Consider the following 18,026-nt stretch of genomic DNA (forward strand, 5'->3'; position numbering starts at 1 on the left):
TGATCGCTCCCCTATATATATATATATATATATATATATATATATATATATATATATATGAGCGATCAAATGAAAACCACTTCAATTTGTAAAAACCGTAAAAACTACTCTCATCTATCGTTAATCTTATAAATTTTTTTCATGAAATTGTTAAATCTTGTAAAATTGTTTCATATAATACTTTTTCCGATGAAGTTGTTTCATATGTGGTTATGAAATTGTTTCATATACTACTTAATGAAATTTTAATGAAACTGTTTCATATACTACTTAATGAAATTTTAATGAAACTGTTTCATGTATTTCTCTAAAATTAAAATAATGAAGATGATAATATCCATGATTAACACCCTCCACAATAAAAATAGTTTAATCAACCTCTCATAATTATAAAAAAATGAACAAAATGAAAAATTATAATTGATTGAAAGAGGTTTTCACGGTTTTTACAAATTGAATGGTTTTTATTTGAACCCATATATATGTATAATATACGTATGTAAAGTTTGTTTCAAATGCAATCCATCACATTTATACAACCAATACAACCCAATAAATCGAGATGATTATGAAAATGATGAAAATTCATTTATTATGATTTGAATATTTATGGAAGATGAATAAAGTTCATTAATTATGATCAATACTTTATATTAGGAAACAATCAAAACTTCTATGAAATCATATATTCATCAAATTAAATGGACGGTTGAGATTGATTTGTATTGATAGTACAAATGTAAAGGGTTGTATAATAACCAACCTCTACGTATGTATGTATATATATATATAGGGTTGCGTTCACGTGAGACAAGATTGTTTTCGTGAGACACATGAGACGACATTTTTACACTTGAAACTTCACAGCAAAAACACTGGGAATGTTACCTTTAGAGTGTTTTGCTGTAAAGTTTCAAGTGTAAAAATATGTGTCTTATAAAAACAGTATTGTCTTATATGATCCCAAGTCTATATATGTATATATCAAAGCTAGATTGAAGAGAGATTTATGAATGAAAGGTGATACCTTTGAATCTATGACATCACATCTGAAACAGCCCATTGGAAACCTGTATCCAACATATGGTTTAAAAAAACAATAAAAGTAGATGAAAAGGTCAAAACCGCACCCAGTTTCCGCAAAACTGATGAACTGGATTTCAAGAAAACAATCATTTATTATGAGTACAAGTTCAACTTCCCACAGAAACAAAATAAAAAGCATGGTTGATTTATAAATAATACTATTTTAAGAAAAGGAATTTCAACTGGTCACATGCAACGAATATTGTCCACATTTTTTTAAGTAATAAATTAGAAAAAAAGGATGATAACTACTCCATCCGTAATTTGAGTCAACTGGGAACATCTTCCAAATCTACAATTCAAAGGCTTTGAATCTAATCTTGGCTTATGTAACTTAACATACACCCTCCTCTCTCTCTTTTTTTTTTTTTTAAAGTAATTGTATACAGCAAATTAACTCATACATACACCTTTCTTATCTTTAATGAGGTTAGAACTCCTGATTCTTTGGATGGTCAAAAGTCCATATACGATTAGGTCAAAGGCCCTCTGATTACCATGGTCTTTTTTTTTAAAGTATATAATAGTTATATATAGCAAATGAACTCACACACCCTTCTCATCTTTGATGAAGTTTGAACCCTTGACCTCCTGAAAGGGTAGAGGTTTAAATACCGCTAAAGGCAAAGGCCCTTTGATTACCCTGATCTTTTATGCAAGAAGCCATAAGAGCATTTCTAACAGATTTTTCAAAATTCTCCAAAATGGAATATTAAAACCCAAAATCTCCAAAAAAAATTACATTCAACTCCAACAGCTTCTCCATTTTGGAGATTACAACATCGATTATATTACTTAAATATTTCATACATTTAATAAAATACTATTTCTCACTCATAAACATTTGATTTCAAGTTTTTTATCGGTGAGAATATAATAAAAAAAAATTCTCCCTCATGGTAATCATTTTTGGTTCTCCAAATTTTGAGAATTTCACTCTCTTTCCTACTTTCTCCATTTTAGAGGAAATTTTGGAGAATATCTTGGAGCAAAATTTTTGCTCGAAATCTTCATTTTTCTCTATTTTGGAGTATCTATTGGAGATGTCAAGTAAAATATCCTTATAGGGTCTAGTTTTTACCAAACATGGTAAGTTTAACGTCTAAGAGGCAGCTTATCAGCTAGTTTACCTAACATAGACGTAACAAATTAACTTGAGTATTCAGAAGATATATTAGAGTTAATTTCAATCAATTAGACAAACTCAGAGCATCAGTACCGATAATTTCCTCTAATTTAAACAAGTCTATATCGTTTAATCGATACGAATTGTTTGACCAGAAAAGTCAAAATGTTCCCTAATCGGAATGACGGGGAAGATGAACTGAATACGCATTAATTACATCCTTATATTTAGGCCATGGTACATCTGCAACTACCTTTCCTTACAGATTTAACTTCTACCCAATTAAAATATTGGTGAAAACAACTTTGTCGTCCTGTGGCTGCCTATATATACCTCACTAAGTTAACCATATACTCATCAACAAGAAAGCAGAAACTTGAAAAGAAATAAGAAAGAAAATGTCAATTCCTATGATAGATTTTAGCAAGTTAGATGGAGAGGAGAGAAGCAAAACAATGGCACTTCTCCACCATGCTTGTGAGAAATGGGGCTTTTTTCAGGTAATAATATGATTATAACTCTCATATATCATCATCTAATACATGACTTTGATTTTGATTATGAGTTATGATATACCTGCCTGATTTACGAATCTAGGAACAGAAACTACCTATTCTGTGAGTATTCATGATGAATATTATTCATTATTCATCATGAATACTTGTGAATATTATCATTATTCATAATGAATACTTTATCACGTTATTCATCATGAACACTAACAAAAAGATTGGTTCTTGGGTGCCTAAAATATTTAAGGTTCCTAAATGAACCTTCCTCTACCTGTATATTCATCATGAATATTTGTGAATATTATTCATCATGAATATTTGTGAATATTATTCATCATTCATAATGAATATCTTATCATGTTATTCATCATGAACACTCACAAAATAAGTGGTTTTTGGGTGCCTAAAATATTTAAGGTTCCTAAATGAACTTCCATCTACCTGCCTATACTTGTGTGCTATTGTTTACACGTAACTAGGTTTTCAAATTGTATCCTATATGCATTTCTCCTTCTCGCACAAGCCGGGGGTCTTCACAGATACAACCACTTACCACTCTACTCTTTGAAGGTAGAAGTCAGGTATACGTGCATCTTACCCCCCTTGGACCCCACCACCAAATGGGATAAACGGTGTTTATTTGGTTTGGTTTTTGGTTTAGTTATGATATAAACTTATTGGAGTTTATGATACGCAGATTGAAAACCATGGAGTTGATAAGGAGCTAATGGACAAGGTTAAGCAACTAGTGAATCAGCATTATCAAGAGAACATGGAGAAGAACTTCTATAACTCCGAGATAGCGAAAAAGTTTGAAGATAAAAGCAATACCACCGACATCGATTGGGAAAGCACGTTCTTTATTTGGCATCGTCCAGAGAATAAGATCAATGTGTACACCAATCTTTCCGAGGAGCTTCGGTAAGTCAGAAATCACCATCGTCCATACTTGCATCATTTGTATACAACGCTTTCAACCTGCAAAACTAGATTAAACAAAATTATTAGGTCATGTTTGGCAACCATAAACTAGCTTATTTTTACGCTTGTCGGAAAAAAAACCCAGTTTAGTTAGCCATAAGCTAGTTGATAAGCTGGCTTTTTTGAAACCCTACTTCAAGTGGCGTTTCAATAAGCTCCAGAGGCTTTTCTTTCCACTTTTTCCCAATTATACCCTTTATTTTTTCCAATTAATTTTAAACATGTCGTTTTAGGTCATTTTACATCCTCAACTAGCTTTTAACAAGCATGACTAGTTTATCAGCTTATTATCCAACAACTAGTCTCTCGGCTAACAACTAGTTTTATCGGACAACAATAGTGTATCAGCCAACAACTAGCTTATAAGCTAAAACTTAGCCTTAAGTGACCTTGCTAAATATACATGGAAGAGATGGACACAATTTTTAACAGGATTCATATGTGAAAAATGAATATAAATGAAAGAGATGGACACAATTTTAACTGGATGCATATGTGAATAATGAATTAATGCAGCAAAGCAATGGATGAGTACATTGATCAACTGATAAAGGTGGCCGAGAAGCTCTCTGAACTCATGTGTGAAAATCTTGGTCTGAATAAGGAATACATCAAGGAGGCTTTCTCAGGAGGCAAAGGTCCTTCCGTAGGGACAAAAGTAGCCAAATACCCAAAATGCCCTCGGCCAGAACTCGTTAGAGGTCTTCGTGAGCACACAGATGCAGGTGGCATTATTCTTTTGCTCCAAGATGATCAAGTCCCAGGTCTTGAATTCTTCAAAGATGGAAAATGGGTGAATATCCCGCCTTCAAAAAACAATACCATCTTCGTTAACACAGGTGATCAGGTAGAAGTATTGAGTAATGGAAATTATAAGAGTACCGTTCACAGAGTTATGACCGATAAAGATGGAAGCAGACTGTCGATTGCCACTTTCTATAATCCTGCTGGAGATGCCGTCATTTCTCCAGCTCGAGAATTGTTGTACCCAAATCGCTATACGTTTCAAGATTACTTGAAACTTTATTCGTCAACCAAATTTGCAGACAAAGGTCCTCGATTTGAATCTATGAAGAAGATGGTCAATGGGCAATGAAATCTTCCTGCATAAAAGCTAAGGCTGAAATTTTCCAAAATTTTCCTGCATAAGAGCCATGGTCTCAACCTGTGTGTGTTAACTATTTGCTGCAACTTTTGCTCATATTAGTCCTGATTTGTGATTTTGTTTTAATAGATTATAAATTTATAACATGTTTCCTTTACTAGTCTGCTGTTTAAGAAGCAAATCTATAGAAAGTTGTCGGCATATTTCAGCATGCATTTTGGGGTGATTCCGATATGAAGGAAACAGACAAGTCGATTGTAATTCGGCTTTCTTTGTGTGTGTCATGGTGTAATCTTGAGGAAGGAAAAACCGTTTAATCTCACAATATCTCACCTAAAGAGTAGAGCAGCTGAATCTGTAATCCCCCCCCCCCCCCCCCCCCGCGAGGTTGGGGTTCTTGACTTAACTAACCTTTCTTTAGAAAAAACATTATACAAAAATAACCCAAAAGCGAAAGCAGAAAGGGCCCCACAAAAATATTAGAATCTTTGAAGGGTTCAAAGTGATAATATTGCAGCGGGGACTTTGGGCATATTAGCAAGCCTACCACTCGCCCCGTACATCTGTAACAGTCACAATGCTATTATTGAAACTTGCTAACTTATACTCATTCAACATTTAATACAAAAACCGGCTTGTGGGCCATTTGTGAAATGCCTCACGAATCCCCCCTCATTTCACTAAGCAGGCCAAGGGGTGCCATCAGCAACAAGTTTTCCAGATTTTTGTGGGGCCCACGTGGATTATTGTGGGGACCTTCTCCATGAAAAAATTGGAGAAATGGATGGGTTTTCTTTGTAAAAAATGTATTTTTGGGTTATTTTTGTAAAAAATTAGAAAGCCTAGTTAAGTCAAGAACCCCATATTGTAGAAGAAATGCGGAAAAATAACATCCAAAAAAAAGAAGAATTTGAAACAAGAAAAGCAGCTTCCACGAATTCAAATACAAGTTAGAGGTAAGCAACTAAAAATCTAACAGACAAGCAAAGAAAACATACAAACGGAAACTGTGTCATGGTCTAATCTCCTTATCATAAAACATGTTGCTCGGTTTTGTAACAAAGAATTAAAAGCATTACCAAGACTTCCAAAAGCAGATGAGCCAAAAGAACAAAAAATCATTTGTGTCGACACACAAATTCAAGGCACTTATAGATATATTACCTTAAATATCACAAAGATTAAATGTGAGTGAAACAACAATGTACCAACGTTATATTGCTGAACCTCATAGGGGGTCATAGCCAACTCCTTTCTCAAGATGCAACATTTCCTTTCTTTGTTCCTTTTTTGGTAATCGTGAGTGTCCGGGCCAACTTGCGAGCACCTCGCCTAATCCCATAGGACCCTGAAGAAGACAGCCAGAAAAAATTTCGGTGGCCCTGAGAAGACTCGAACGGGCTAGCCTTTATTTGCCTGATGAGCTTTTTCGGTTAGGGAAATTAACAAAGGTAGCCATTTTGGCCAAGAAATTTACCTCTTAGCCATTCCTCTCCGACTTTTTCAACAAAATCATCACCTCTGCAAGTAACACTTCCTCAACATGCGGAGGGGCAAAAAATAAAAACAAGTTTCTGAACGGGTTCGCAAGTAGCACATTCAAATGTCCTGGAAGTATTTAGACTAATTTGCAGATTTGGTCCCTGTATTTAGACAAATTTACAGATTTGGTCCCTGTTGCAGATGTGTTACTTGCGGACCATGTTCAGAAATTTCTTTCTTTTATCCCTCCACAAGTTGAGGAATGGTTACTTGCGAAGGTGATGATTTTGTTGGAAAGGAGAGAAAGAAATGGCTAAGAGGTAAATTTGGTCCGCCAAAATGGCTATTTGTGTCATTTTCCCGTTCAACATGTTTCCACCTCAATAAGTTTCACCAAACATTTGCAATAACTTCCAGAACTTACTATTTGTCCTCAGCATTCCAAAAATGTAATTCAATAAGCATCAAATACTAGCCAGTTTTGATAATATTGATTTCGTCAAGAAACTGTTTGTGCTACCAACAGCTTCAGATAGTGCCAGTTTATGAACCTTTAACAATGGACCACACTTACCGACAAAACACAGCAAGAAGTTTGCAAACTTCAAAGACTTTGAGAACCGTCTAGCAGATTCTAGAGTGTGGGAAACAAGTCGATCAACTGAATCTTGAGTCAAGTGAACATTATGATTGAAGATATTCTGGAACAGGTTAAACAACGGTTCAGTCCATACCAATTCTCCACAAACTAGAGACCGATGGCAAGGAAGGCATATATATTTGTTTTCATCTTCTTCTTCACATAATAGTTTTTGACAGAAGGCGGAAACTTGAGCAGGGTGCAAGCATTCTTTAACAATCCTTGTGATCACGTCACTAATGTGGTTATTGATGCCTTCTTTTCGAAGAATCAATGGAAATATAAGTGCGTAAACCGCAGCCTTGTGATGCACCTTGCAGTAATCTATAGTTGCGGTTACCAGCACACGAGTAGCGGGTGTTTCAAGTATTAAGAATTTTGGAAGCACAATTGAGCATAGGATATTACTTGTCCATCCAAAGTCGTCTTCGTTTCCATCTAATAAACGGGATAACAAGATTGGAACAACTTCATCAACTGCATTCCACGGTTCAATCATGCCCAAAACCGTTAAAGAATCTCCTTTCCTTTTAAAACAGAGTTGTCGGATATCATCCACCAATTCTAATGCTTTTAGACTAGATTCCAAGTTCTTTATTCTCATTTGCAAACAAGCGGCCAATTCTTCTGTTTCATGGTCTATGGGATCAATTTCATGATGACCCAATTCGAGTCGGGTGCCAACACGCTCGCAATTTCCATCTTCGATCTCTTCAACTTCAACCATCATATCTTCATCATTTTCACATGGGCTATGCGGCATTCTCGTATTCAATTCATCGACTGAAATGGGAAGCCAAGGAAGAACGGAATCATTGGCACTAGCAACGTCTTTAAGCCACCTAGGAGCCTCTCCAAAGCTCCCCTCAAACTTTTCTTCTTCAGAATCCAAATTTAAACAAGAAACCCATTTATAGTTTGAGTCAGACACAACATCAAACAGCTGGTGTGCAGCTCTCCTGGCCCAAAAATTAACCTCTGTAGCATCAAACAACATATGCTTTGCAAGTTTAGATAACTCCTGCTTATTAAACTTTGCATGCTCGTAAGTAAGAAATGACAAAATTCGAGCCTGAACTACATCGGGTAACGTCTGCAGCCACATAAACCTGGTAATTGGGGAAAATACTAAGCGAAGAAAAGAGCTATTCCACCTTATATAATATTCACATAAATAAACATTGCTCACAAACAAACAAAAACTCAATCAGCTTATTTGATCAAATGGGTATTTTCTTCAGATTGATTCCTCAATAAACTCATTTACATAAACAGGATTGAAGCACTTTATGAAAATTTCTGTCATAATTCACCAATGAGGTGATAAAAATTACTCATGTAATATGATCATACACTGAAACATGAAAACAAAATGGGGTTGCTTACCTTCGTTTGTTATGGATTGAAGATGAGGATGAAGAAGAAGAATCGATGACGACGGCTTCGGTGGGTTGCATGAGGAGAGAGAGGAAAGAGGCGGTGGAAGTGGAAACGGAAATCGAGGGATTGGAATTGGATGAAGGATGGAAGGAAGATTGGAGCCACAACGATGCTTCTGTTTCAGGAGAAAGGGAATTCATGAAGATATCCAGCAATGGAAGCCATGAATCCATTATTATCAATGGAGAATGATTCGAGGGTTTTGATTGTGGTTTTTTGGGGGTGGGCGGGAGGTTTATCTTCCACATGGTCTCAAAATCTAATTTTTCAGAATAAAAAAGTAAATTGCGTTTTAGTCCCTCCGATTTATTAAAAAGTGTAATTGTAGTCCCTCTGGTTTAGATTTTTCATTTTTCGTCCCTATATTATAATTCATTGCTATTTTTATCTTTATAATTTTAAATTTATTTGTTGTTTTGGCCCCTGTCATTTACAATTCTTTATTTTTTGAACTCTTCTATTTAAAGTAGGAATTAGTTCAAGAACGAAAATCATAGTTTCTAAACCATAGGGATGAAAATAGAAATTATTAACAAACCACAGGGACGAAAATCATAATTTACTCTAAAAATTTATATCAAAGATTACAACAATAATTATATTATTAGTCTATTTTATATATTTAATAAAATTTATTTTTCTTTTTAAAAATTTAAATTCAATTTTTATATCAATTTTTATTGATTTGTTATAATATTTGGTGTTATTCATCGAATATTTCTTAAAAGAAATAAATTATTTTTTATTATTTTTATCAATAAAAAATTTTGAAGTTAAATGTATAGTGAAGAAAATTAATATTTTATTAAATATTAATATGCCTTAACACGAAATTAATGAATATTATCATAATTTAATTAAAAAAAAAAAAAAACTTCGAATACTAGCACACCTTAAGATTAGTTAACGTGTATTAACATACCTTGCCTATATAATATTAATATGTTAACTTAGGGGTGTTTAAGATTACTTATAAAAACAATTTATTGACTTATTACAGTGTGGCACCGGTAATAAGCAATTTTGAGTGTTTAGATAAATAACTTATACCGATGTCAAACCGGTAATAAGGTTATTTTAAAGAAGTTAAACTATTCTGACTTATAATAAGTTGATAAGTGTTTTTGTCATAAGTTGTTTCAAGTAAGCAAATCCAAACACCCCCTTAATCAGTCTGAACAACCCAAATGCAGATGATCGAATGACGACCATGCCCTGACCTTCACACATAATGCACGCATCTGTGCCATTGAATCAAATCTCATGTGTGCTCGATGTACAACAACGAGAGGTTCCTATGAAATTTGAAACCTTGCTAAAACCGAACCTTATCATGAGGTTCAGGGGACAATCCTAAAAATATGAAAACGGGGCCGTCCTATCAGGTTTTATTAAATCCAACCATATATATATATATATATATATATATATATATACACACACACACACACACATACGTATAGATACCATTTATATACATACTTACTGTTTTATACGATTAATGTTTTAACATATATATGTATCCGAGAAATTTGGTTGGATTAACACTGGTTCTAACGTAGGGTTTGGTCTATCAGTTTGTGGTGGTTGCGGAAATTTAAAGGTAATTTTAATTGAGTTCATAGAATTAATAAGATACATCGCTTTGAATTTGGTCTAAAAGTTTACACTGTTTAAATTTGAAGTTAAATTCAAACGTATAATTATCGTTTATTGTTTATGACGAAGGTTGTGGTCAGAATTGAATTTATGACCATCACATTACAAATGTGATGCTTTTAACCTCTAAGATAAGCATGCAAAGGGGGTGTTTGGGATTGCTTGTTTGAAATAGCTTTTATTTTTTATAAAAATACTTATCAACTTATTATAAATTAGAACGGTTTAACTTATTCAAAAAAAAATTTATTACCAGTTTGGCATCGGTATAAATTGTTTATCCAAGCACTCAAAAGTGTTTTTTTATTAACCTGGATATCCAACCCGCTATGCGAGCCGACTAATCCCAGGGCGACCACCTGCTTAGCCCAAAGTCATCGCATTTGAACCTCCGTGGCCACAAGGGGATTTTTATTCCTCCTTGGATTTGAACCTGGGACCTCCAGGTACTTTTGACCTTTGGAGTCAAGCTCAAAGCAATCAGGCACCACCCTTGGGGTTACAAAAGTGCTTATTACTGGTGTCACATCGGAATAAGTCAATAAGTTGTTTTTATAAGCAATCTCAAACACCCCCAAAATAACATAATTTAGTTGTATTTTGGTGTACAATACCGACCAGAAGTTGAATCATCGCATTGATTTTCTTTTGTAGTTCAATGACTTGTTAAAGAATTATACAACAATCTTGTTAGGTAAACAGACTTCAAGCAAMGTTCACACTGAAAATACGTAAATCAATTTTTATTTATAGAAACTTGATAAATAAAGTCCGTTTTATATGTGAACCATATTATTCCCAGTCAACTCGAAACACAACAAAACATGAAGAAATTTGAGTCTTTGAGTCTATATTTCGCAAGAAGGTAAAGCATCATAAAATTGAGATACGTACGAGTTTAGAAATCTTTATCTATACTATATTATAAAGCATTTGGCTAAAACTCTTAAAAACTTAAAAACTCTTAAACTCTTAAAACTCTTAAAGACAACATCTATTGCTAATGGTACAACCTGTTAAAGCCATCCCTAAACCCGTTCATCCCTAAACGATTTCATCTCTATCCGATTTCATCCATATCCTATTTCATCAAATACAGGATAAACATCTCATTTTAAATATAAAAAATCTAAAATATAATTAGGATAATTATTGAATTCTAACAGAATACTTAATTATTATCTTTATAAAATTTATAATATTAAACTAAAAATAAATTATTTCATTATTAAACTTAAATTAAATTACAATAAAAAAAATAAATTAAATAAAAATGAGAACTTTTAAATAGTTGATTTGATATTAATATTGATATTTTTTTTCAAGTTTTTATGATATCTTCACATTTATATTTTTATTCAAAAATAAAATCATTATTTTTTTTATTAAAAACACATAATCTATACTATATTATAAAGCATTTGACAAAAAACTCTTAAAACTCATTTTTTGCATAAAATATTGTTTATTAATGTATATTACTTATTACCTAAGATTACAAGTAGATTGTGCATTAGTACAATTATTAAAGCTCCATATCTGAATTCGTGTAAGTAACTGCAGATAAACATAATCAAATACAGAATAAACATCTCATTTTAAATATAAAAAATCTAAAATATAATTAGGATAATCATTAAGTTCTAACATAATACTTAATTATTTTTATAAAATGTTATATTATTAAACCAAAAATAAACTATTTCATTATTAAACTTAAATTAAATTATAATAAAAAAATAAATTAAAGAAATTACATAAAAAGTAAAAACTTTTAAATAGTTGATTTGATATTAAAATTGATATAATTTTTTTCAAATTTTTATGATATCTTCAAATTTATATTTTATTCAAAAATAAAATCATTATTGTTTTCTTTAAAACGCATAAAATCGTATTATAACATCGATAGAGACAAATAATAAAATGGAACATTAAAATCAAGATGTGTCTCGCTGCATTGCGCGAGTACTCTTCTAGTTACATTATAAAACATTTATATCATATGGTTAAAATATTCTAAACTTCAAGTACAGAAATATGAGGGACGGTTTTTTAACTAACTCAACGTCTGAAGTTAGCCGAAGGGTCCATGATCAAACTCATAACTTGTGTTGTATTTAGACAAGGTCTTCCTACACCTTTATCCGCTGGACTACACGTCAAAAACAGTACCTGTAACCACAAAAGTGGTGTCACAGGTTCAAATCTAATGATAAATAAAAATCTCTTTGTGGCCACGGAGATTCAAATACGGTGATTCCAAACTATCTGCAAAGCAGGTGATCATCCTGATATTAGTTGGTTCGCTTAGCAGGTTGGATATCCATGGAGAAAAAAAAAACCATACTTGTTTGATTTAAATAAATTTATAAAATATTTGAATAATGTTAGGTGAGATTAATGGGTAAAAATTAAAAAATGGATTTAAAAACAATAAAAACTTCCAATAATGGGTCTTGTGTAGTTGCATCCCACGTGACATATATTGACGTATACAATAATAGTTTAAATAATTATAATGCTTTTTATTCTATCTTATCTCAAAATTATATTTTTCTTAAAAAATAAATACGAGTAATTATAAATATTCGTCTGGTTTGCAGGAATGGAATGGATTTGAGAGAATTTGAATTTCAAACCTATTATAATCCCATGTGTGATTTGTTGGATTATTGGGATTTGAAATCATAGGATTTTAAAATCCTTAAAGATGCTCGGGATTTTACAAGATTTCATAGGATTGTATGAAATAAGGTTTTAAAAAAATATTAAAAACATTTGTTTCATAATAATCAATTAATAAAAATGTAATTTAATTATTTTTTATAATTATTTATATTTGCTTTGTTTTTTAACAACTTAGAGATAAGATTTTAATTCTGTTATTTAAAATAAAAAAAACCATCATTTCAATCGTCTTGTATAATTCATTTCCCTACCTAAATATACATTATTTGATTATGTGCACATAGAGAACTCTTTATAATATACCTATATTATTTTATTATTATTTATATTAGAAATAATTTTTAAAAAAAAGGTAAATTACGCCTATTAAAATACACAAAAATATTTATTAAAATAATATATAGTTATTAATGTTACAAAACAAAGTAAAAGGTATATTTGTCAATGGACTAATGAATTTGATGAGACTCGTGGTTTATTCGGTTAGTTATACATGATTGTTTGGTAGTGACTTAACAATATAGAAAATGACTTATTCGGTAAGTTTCTAGGATGTGCTTTATTCTGAAAGCCAAGTTTATCCAATCACGCCCCTTCCCAATTAAAAATGTGTTCCTTATTTATGAAAAAACACTACCAATTCATTCGGACAGATTAATCTACACAGTTAACTATTTACATACATGATTTAATGGAAAACGCCAAATAACCCCTAACAATTGTAAAAAAACACTAGCTATATTAATTTTTAGGCAAATAATTTTGCACGTCAATTTAAATGTTGAAACTGTGATTGTTGACTCGTTTTTGTATCAACTTTTTAACTATCGTCGAAATCTATACCAAAAACCATTATTTCAATCTGTGACGCCCGTATTTTTGTATCTTGGGAGTTTTTAGAAATCCAAAATGCTTGAACTCCTCTTATTATGCATGAGTTAAAATCCAAATCCGTATTTTGGTTGTGTTGGTTTGCATTGAGCTGAAAAGTAACGTAATTGGGTAAGAAGGAGCCCAACGGTGCATCAGACGGCTTTTTGGGCGACATAACCGATGCCAAAAGGCGCGCCTAAGCTACTGCTTTGGGTCAAATCTCACAGGAGATTCAGGAAGGTCGAGACGCCATGCGAGGCCACTTAAGTTGCACCAGGAGAAGTCTCCCCCAAGGCGTTGCATCTGTCTCTTCTTCCTCGCATTGATGAACATGGGGTTATTGTCGTAATCCATGAATAATTGATCTTGCATATTGCATTTTTTTTTATAAAGTCGTGGATAGCAAAACAAGCAATTGCAATGTTTATTTATATTCGAAAATGATAAGGGGCCATTTGTTTCAAAATTGGGAATCTTGCTTTCGATACACCAAAAGCACGCTCGATAACATTTCTGAGTTGTACGTGGGCACGATTGAATTTTTCTTCTTTGGTCAACGCACGTCGACATCGAAAAAATCAACTAGCCGATATTTTGTATTGCGATATGGAGTCAAAAATTCACGAGTGTTGGCATATGCAGCATCACAAAAATAATATTTTTCTACATTTAACCTGTAGGAAAAATTTATTGTTTTAGTAAATATATATAAGTAATAAATTATATTTAATACTAAGTAAAAGTCATAAATACCAGATGAAGGGAATGGAAATCCAGAAGTTGAGTTCAATGCAACTTCTCTTAAAACTCTAGTATCATGCGTTATGCCCTCCCATCCAACCCAAACATAAGTGAATATCATATTAAAATCACAAATCGCTAAAACGTTTTGATAACATTTACCTCTTCCTCTGCTCCTATAACAAGCTTGTTGATCTACAGGCACAACTGCATGTATGAGATTCCCATCTAATGCACCTATTGCCCCTTTATTAAAAAAAATATAAACGATAAGGAACTTTTTAACTACGTTTAATATTGCAAGTTATATACACGAAAACATACTGGAAATATTCTTCTAAGATTTCTTTGTCGTTCGGATATGTTGGAGGTTTCTTCAATGGTATTGGTCTCACAACTTCTCTAGCAAATTCCATCATTGCTCGTAGTACTTGACGAAAATATTTATGGTAGTCTCCATTGAGTGTTGAAATCTTCTTTTAATCATTCTATAGCGTTCATTGTGACCTATAATTGTAAAAAAAAAAAAAAAAAAAAAAACTGCCATCGTCTCCTCAACACTTGCATTCTTACTATTTTGCAACCAATTCTTTTCTTTAAAATGGTTGCATAGTAGTATATAAGCATCACGAGAAAGACGCATCAACTTAAGACATTGCGTATTTGAGCCATTTAATAGTTCTAGAGTATACGCATGTCCGGTCAACGATGAAGTGTTATCTTTTATCCTTTTGATTCTTGATGTAGCATTTTGATTCAAATATAACCAAAAAAGTAACAAAAGCAACAATTCTTCCTCAACATCCAAGATAATAGAGGAAAACAGTGGCTTAAGTCCCATCTAACTTTTAGTTAAAGATGAGATTATCGAGCACTGGACATATTATCTTGATAAGTTGTTCAATGGAGATACTGAGGCAGTGTAGAGGAACTTGAAGACCATTGACGACGTTGCTAGAAGGTTGTCCAAGAAAGTTGAAACTAGGTAAAACGCCTCGAGCTAATTGTATTTTGTTAGAGGCTTGCAGAGCCTAAGGGAGGTCGGTACGATATGACTTATTGTATTATTTAATGTCATGCTTAAGACAGAGGTTACGTAATGAATGGAGGAATATTACCTTGGTCTCACTATACAGAACAAGGAGATGTTGGTAAATGTACTAATTATCGCCTTACCAAGCTTTTAATTTGCTTATGGAGTTTTTTTATCTAGAAAAGGTGTATGATATGACAGGGTGCTGAAAGAATTGATGCGTCGGGGTTGTGAGAAGGAATTCTTGACCATATACGTTAATGTGATTAAAAACATGGATTCCCGTGTGATCACAAGCGTGAAAGAATGCAAAGGACGTAAAAAGGGGGATCCTATCAACTTGTTCCGACCTGGGATAATAAGCTCATGAGCTTGGTCTTACTTCACTGTCGAGAAACGAAAGAAGACTGAGACATTGACAGTTGAATACTTTCGTCAAAGAACAATCGACCAAAAAGGAAATCAAAACAGTAGAAAAAACAGTAGGTTTAAACCCAAATCACTAAACATATACAAACCAAAGTTGAATCGCTAAACACATACTAAAGTCGAGAGATGGTACCTTGAATCGAACGTTGTGTATTCAACAGGTGCTACAATCGGGTCTTCAACAGGTATGATTGGTGGTTCGATCAACTAGAATGAAACGATAACGGGTGAATCGGGAAGAGAGACAAATTGAATCGATGAATTATACCTAGAGAATGAGAAGGAGAGGAATGACATTGGAATATATATATATATATATATATATATATATGGGGTTGGGGTAGACGAAGGAGCGATTAAGAGGAAAATTACCATTCAGAGCTTTTTTAAAAGTCTTGTCAAACAAGATTATGTCTGACCGATTCAGACCCTAGCCTCTTAATGAGATCAATAAGTGGAAACAAACAGCCCCTTAATATTATAGATAAACCACCACTCCCAAACATGGGTCGGCTTTACCTTAATCATTAAGTTCATTTTTCGTAAGCCACATCAAGTCCAATATTTTTTTAAACAAGGTTTTAATGTAAACACATTAAAACCTTGTATTTTTCGTAATTATGTTTTTAACACATACTTTCATCATTCAATCATAATAATAATTCATTATCAACATTATAAACATATGATATTATTCATATTTTTATTTACGTAATATTTATATTGAAAAATATGCGTTTGTTTATGTTCAACCATATATATTTACGTACATACCATTTAACCGTATCACTGTATGACATGTGTAGATACAAAATTCACAATTTCTCTTATCGCTTTTCCACTTGGTTAGTCTTTGCGTCTCGTTAAGTATCTACTTAGATATTTTTATTTCATTTCATAGACATTTTCACTTTTAAACGTAATGGTATCTTACTTTTTATAGATAAAAAATATGACTGTTACAGCTATCAGCTACGCCATATATTTATTACTATGCTATATTTTATTGAAATTTTATTATTTGTAAAACAGGATAAATATGACTTTATTCATTATATGACTTATAATTTCTAATTATTATTATAAGATGGCGTTTGTTTTTTAAGAGGTGTTGAAGTTTGAAGTCTTATTTCACTTTTGATTAATAAGAGGTGATGCTGAAGTTTGAAATCTGAATCCATAAGACTATTTGTTTTTGTAAATTGATAAATGTATGAATTTGGTTAAATTGTCTATTTTGTCCATTAGAAAATTATAGTGTTAAACTTATAGATAAATTTATACAATTTCACATATTTATTCATCATCATTACAAAATTTACATCTAAATTATGTAATTAACATTCATTTAAACAAAAATATGTTATTAACGGTATTTAACACATTTAAATCCTATTAAAATACATCAATTGAGATATATGAGGATCGATTTGGTAAGAATCGATTGAGAGAAATGATCGATTAAGTTTAATCGATTGAGAAGCATCGTTGTTGATAGTTTGGAAAACAACAAGAGGCAAATCAATAAGAGGTTGGTTTACCTCTTATCAGATAAGAGGTGAACAAGACATACGTGTTTCTGAAAAATTGGAAAAAAACAAACAGTCTGAATGACCCTACCTCTTAATTAATTAGACATAAGAGGCTAATAAGAGATTTTTTTTTGAAAAAACAAACAAGGCCTAAGTTTTTATATACCTACAATACGTGTTCTACAGTAGTATTGCCAAGAAGTATGTAAACATCTAAGGTCGTACACAAATAATATGTATGCTTCAATATGATTATTGGATAATTAGAAACCCAGATAATATCATGTTGATTATAAGATTGTTATTCTGCTAGAATAACTAAAGTATGTGTTAAAATGCAATTATAATAATTACATGATCTTATATGTAAATGCATTTACATATAATTTTTATTATGATTAACTAGAAGCGTACTCGCGCAATGCAGCGAGATACATCGTGATTTTAATATTTAATTTTATTCTTTATCTCAGTCGATGTTATAATATGGCTTTATGTGATTTTGAGAAAGCAATGATGTTTTTATTTTTGAATAAAATATATGTTTGAAAATATCATAAAAATTTGACAAAAATATATCGATATTAGTATCAAATTAACTATTTGAAATTCCTCATTTTTTGTGTAATTTTTTAATTCAATTTTTTTATAATTTAATTTATATTTGGTTTAATAATATAATTTTTTATAAAGATA

The 18,026-nt window shown here is 32.0% G+C and overlaps 2 protein-coding genes across 3 annotated transcripts; one reads left to right on the forward strand and one right to left on the reverse strand.

Annotated features, from left to right (window-relative positions):
• Positions 1-2,265: 2,265 nt before the first annotated feature.
• LOC112500615 (1-aminocyclopropane-1-carboxylate oxidase 1) lies at positions 2,266-4,970 on the forward strand. The gene is made up of 3 exons (XM_025104134.1): positions 2,266-2,712; positions 3,422-3,645; positions 4,222-4,970. Exons 1-3 carry the CDS (start codon positions 2,611-2,613, stop codon positions 4,799-4,801), a joined length of 906 nt encoding a protein of 301 aa, XP_024959902.1. The 5' UTR covers positions 2,266-2,610; the 3' UTR covers positions 4,802-4,970.
• On the reverse strand, positions 4,739-8,552 carry LOC112500614. Of its 2 annotated transcripts, none has more exons than XM_025104132.1 (3): positions 8,319-8,552; positions 6,019-8,041; positions 4,739-4,808 (listed from the first exon to the last, which is right to left on the reverse strand). In XM_025104132.1, exons 1-2 carry the CDS (start codon positions 8,543-8,545, stop codon positions 6,757-6,759), a joined length of 1,512 nt encoding a protein of 503 aa, XP_024959900.1. In that variant the 5' UTR covers positions 8,546-8,552; the 3' UTR covers positions 4,739-4,808; positions 6,019-6,756. The 2 variants fall into 2 exon arrangements, with proteins under 2 accessions (XP_024959900.1, XP_024959901.1); XM_025104133.1 differs by lacking the exon at positions 4,739-4,808 and having other exon boundaries at positions 6,811-6,926; positions 7,027-8,041.
• Between the last annotated feature and the right edge of the window lie 9,474 nt (positions 8,553-18,026).

Source organism: Cynara cardunculus (genome assembly GCF_001531365.2).
Source record: "Cynara cardunculus var. scolymus isolate 2C chromosome LG 17, CcrdV1, whole genome shotgun sequence".
Lineage (NCBI taxonomy): Eukaryota > Viridiplantae > Streptophyta > Magnoliopsida > Asterales > Asteraceae > Cynara > Cynara cardunculus.

Coding starts and splice junctions, on each gene's coding strand:
- LOC112500615 (XM_025104134.1), top strand. CDS start 2,611: ATGTCAATTCCTATGATAGATTTTAGCAAGTTAGATGGAGAGGAGAGA. Junction 2,713..3,421: donor AGAAATGGGGCTTTTTTCAG/GTAATAATATGA, acceptor TATGATACGCAG/ATTGAAAACCATGGAGTTGA. Junction 3,646..4,221: donor AATCTTTCCGAGGAGCTTCG/GTAAGTCAGAAA, acceptor GAATTAATGCAG/CAAAGCAATGGATGAGTACA.
- LOC112500614 (XM_025104132.1), bottom strand. CDS start 8,545: ATGGATTCATGGCTTCCATTGCTGGATATCTTCATGAATTCCCTTTCT. Junction 8,042..8,318: donor TCAATCCATAACAAACGAAG/GTAAGCAACCCC, acceptor CCCAATTACCAG/GTTTATGTGGCTGCAGACGT.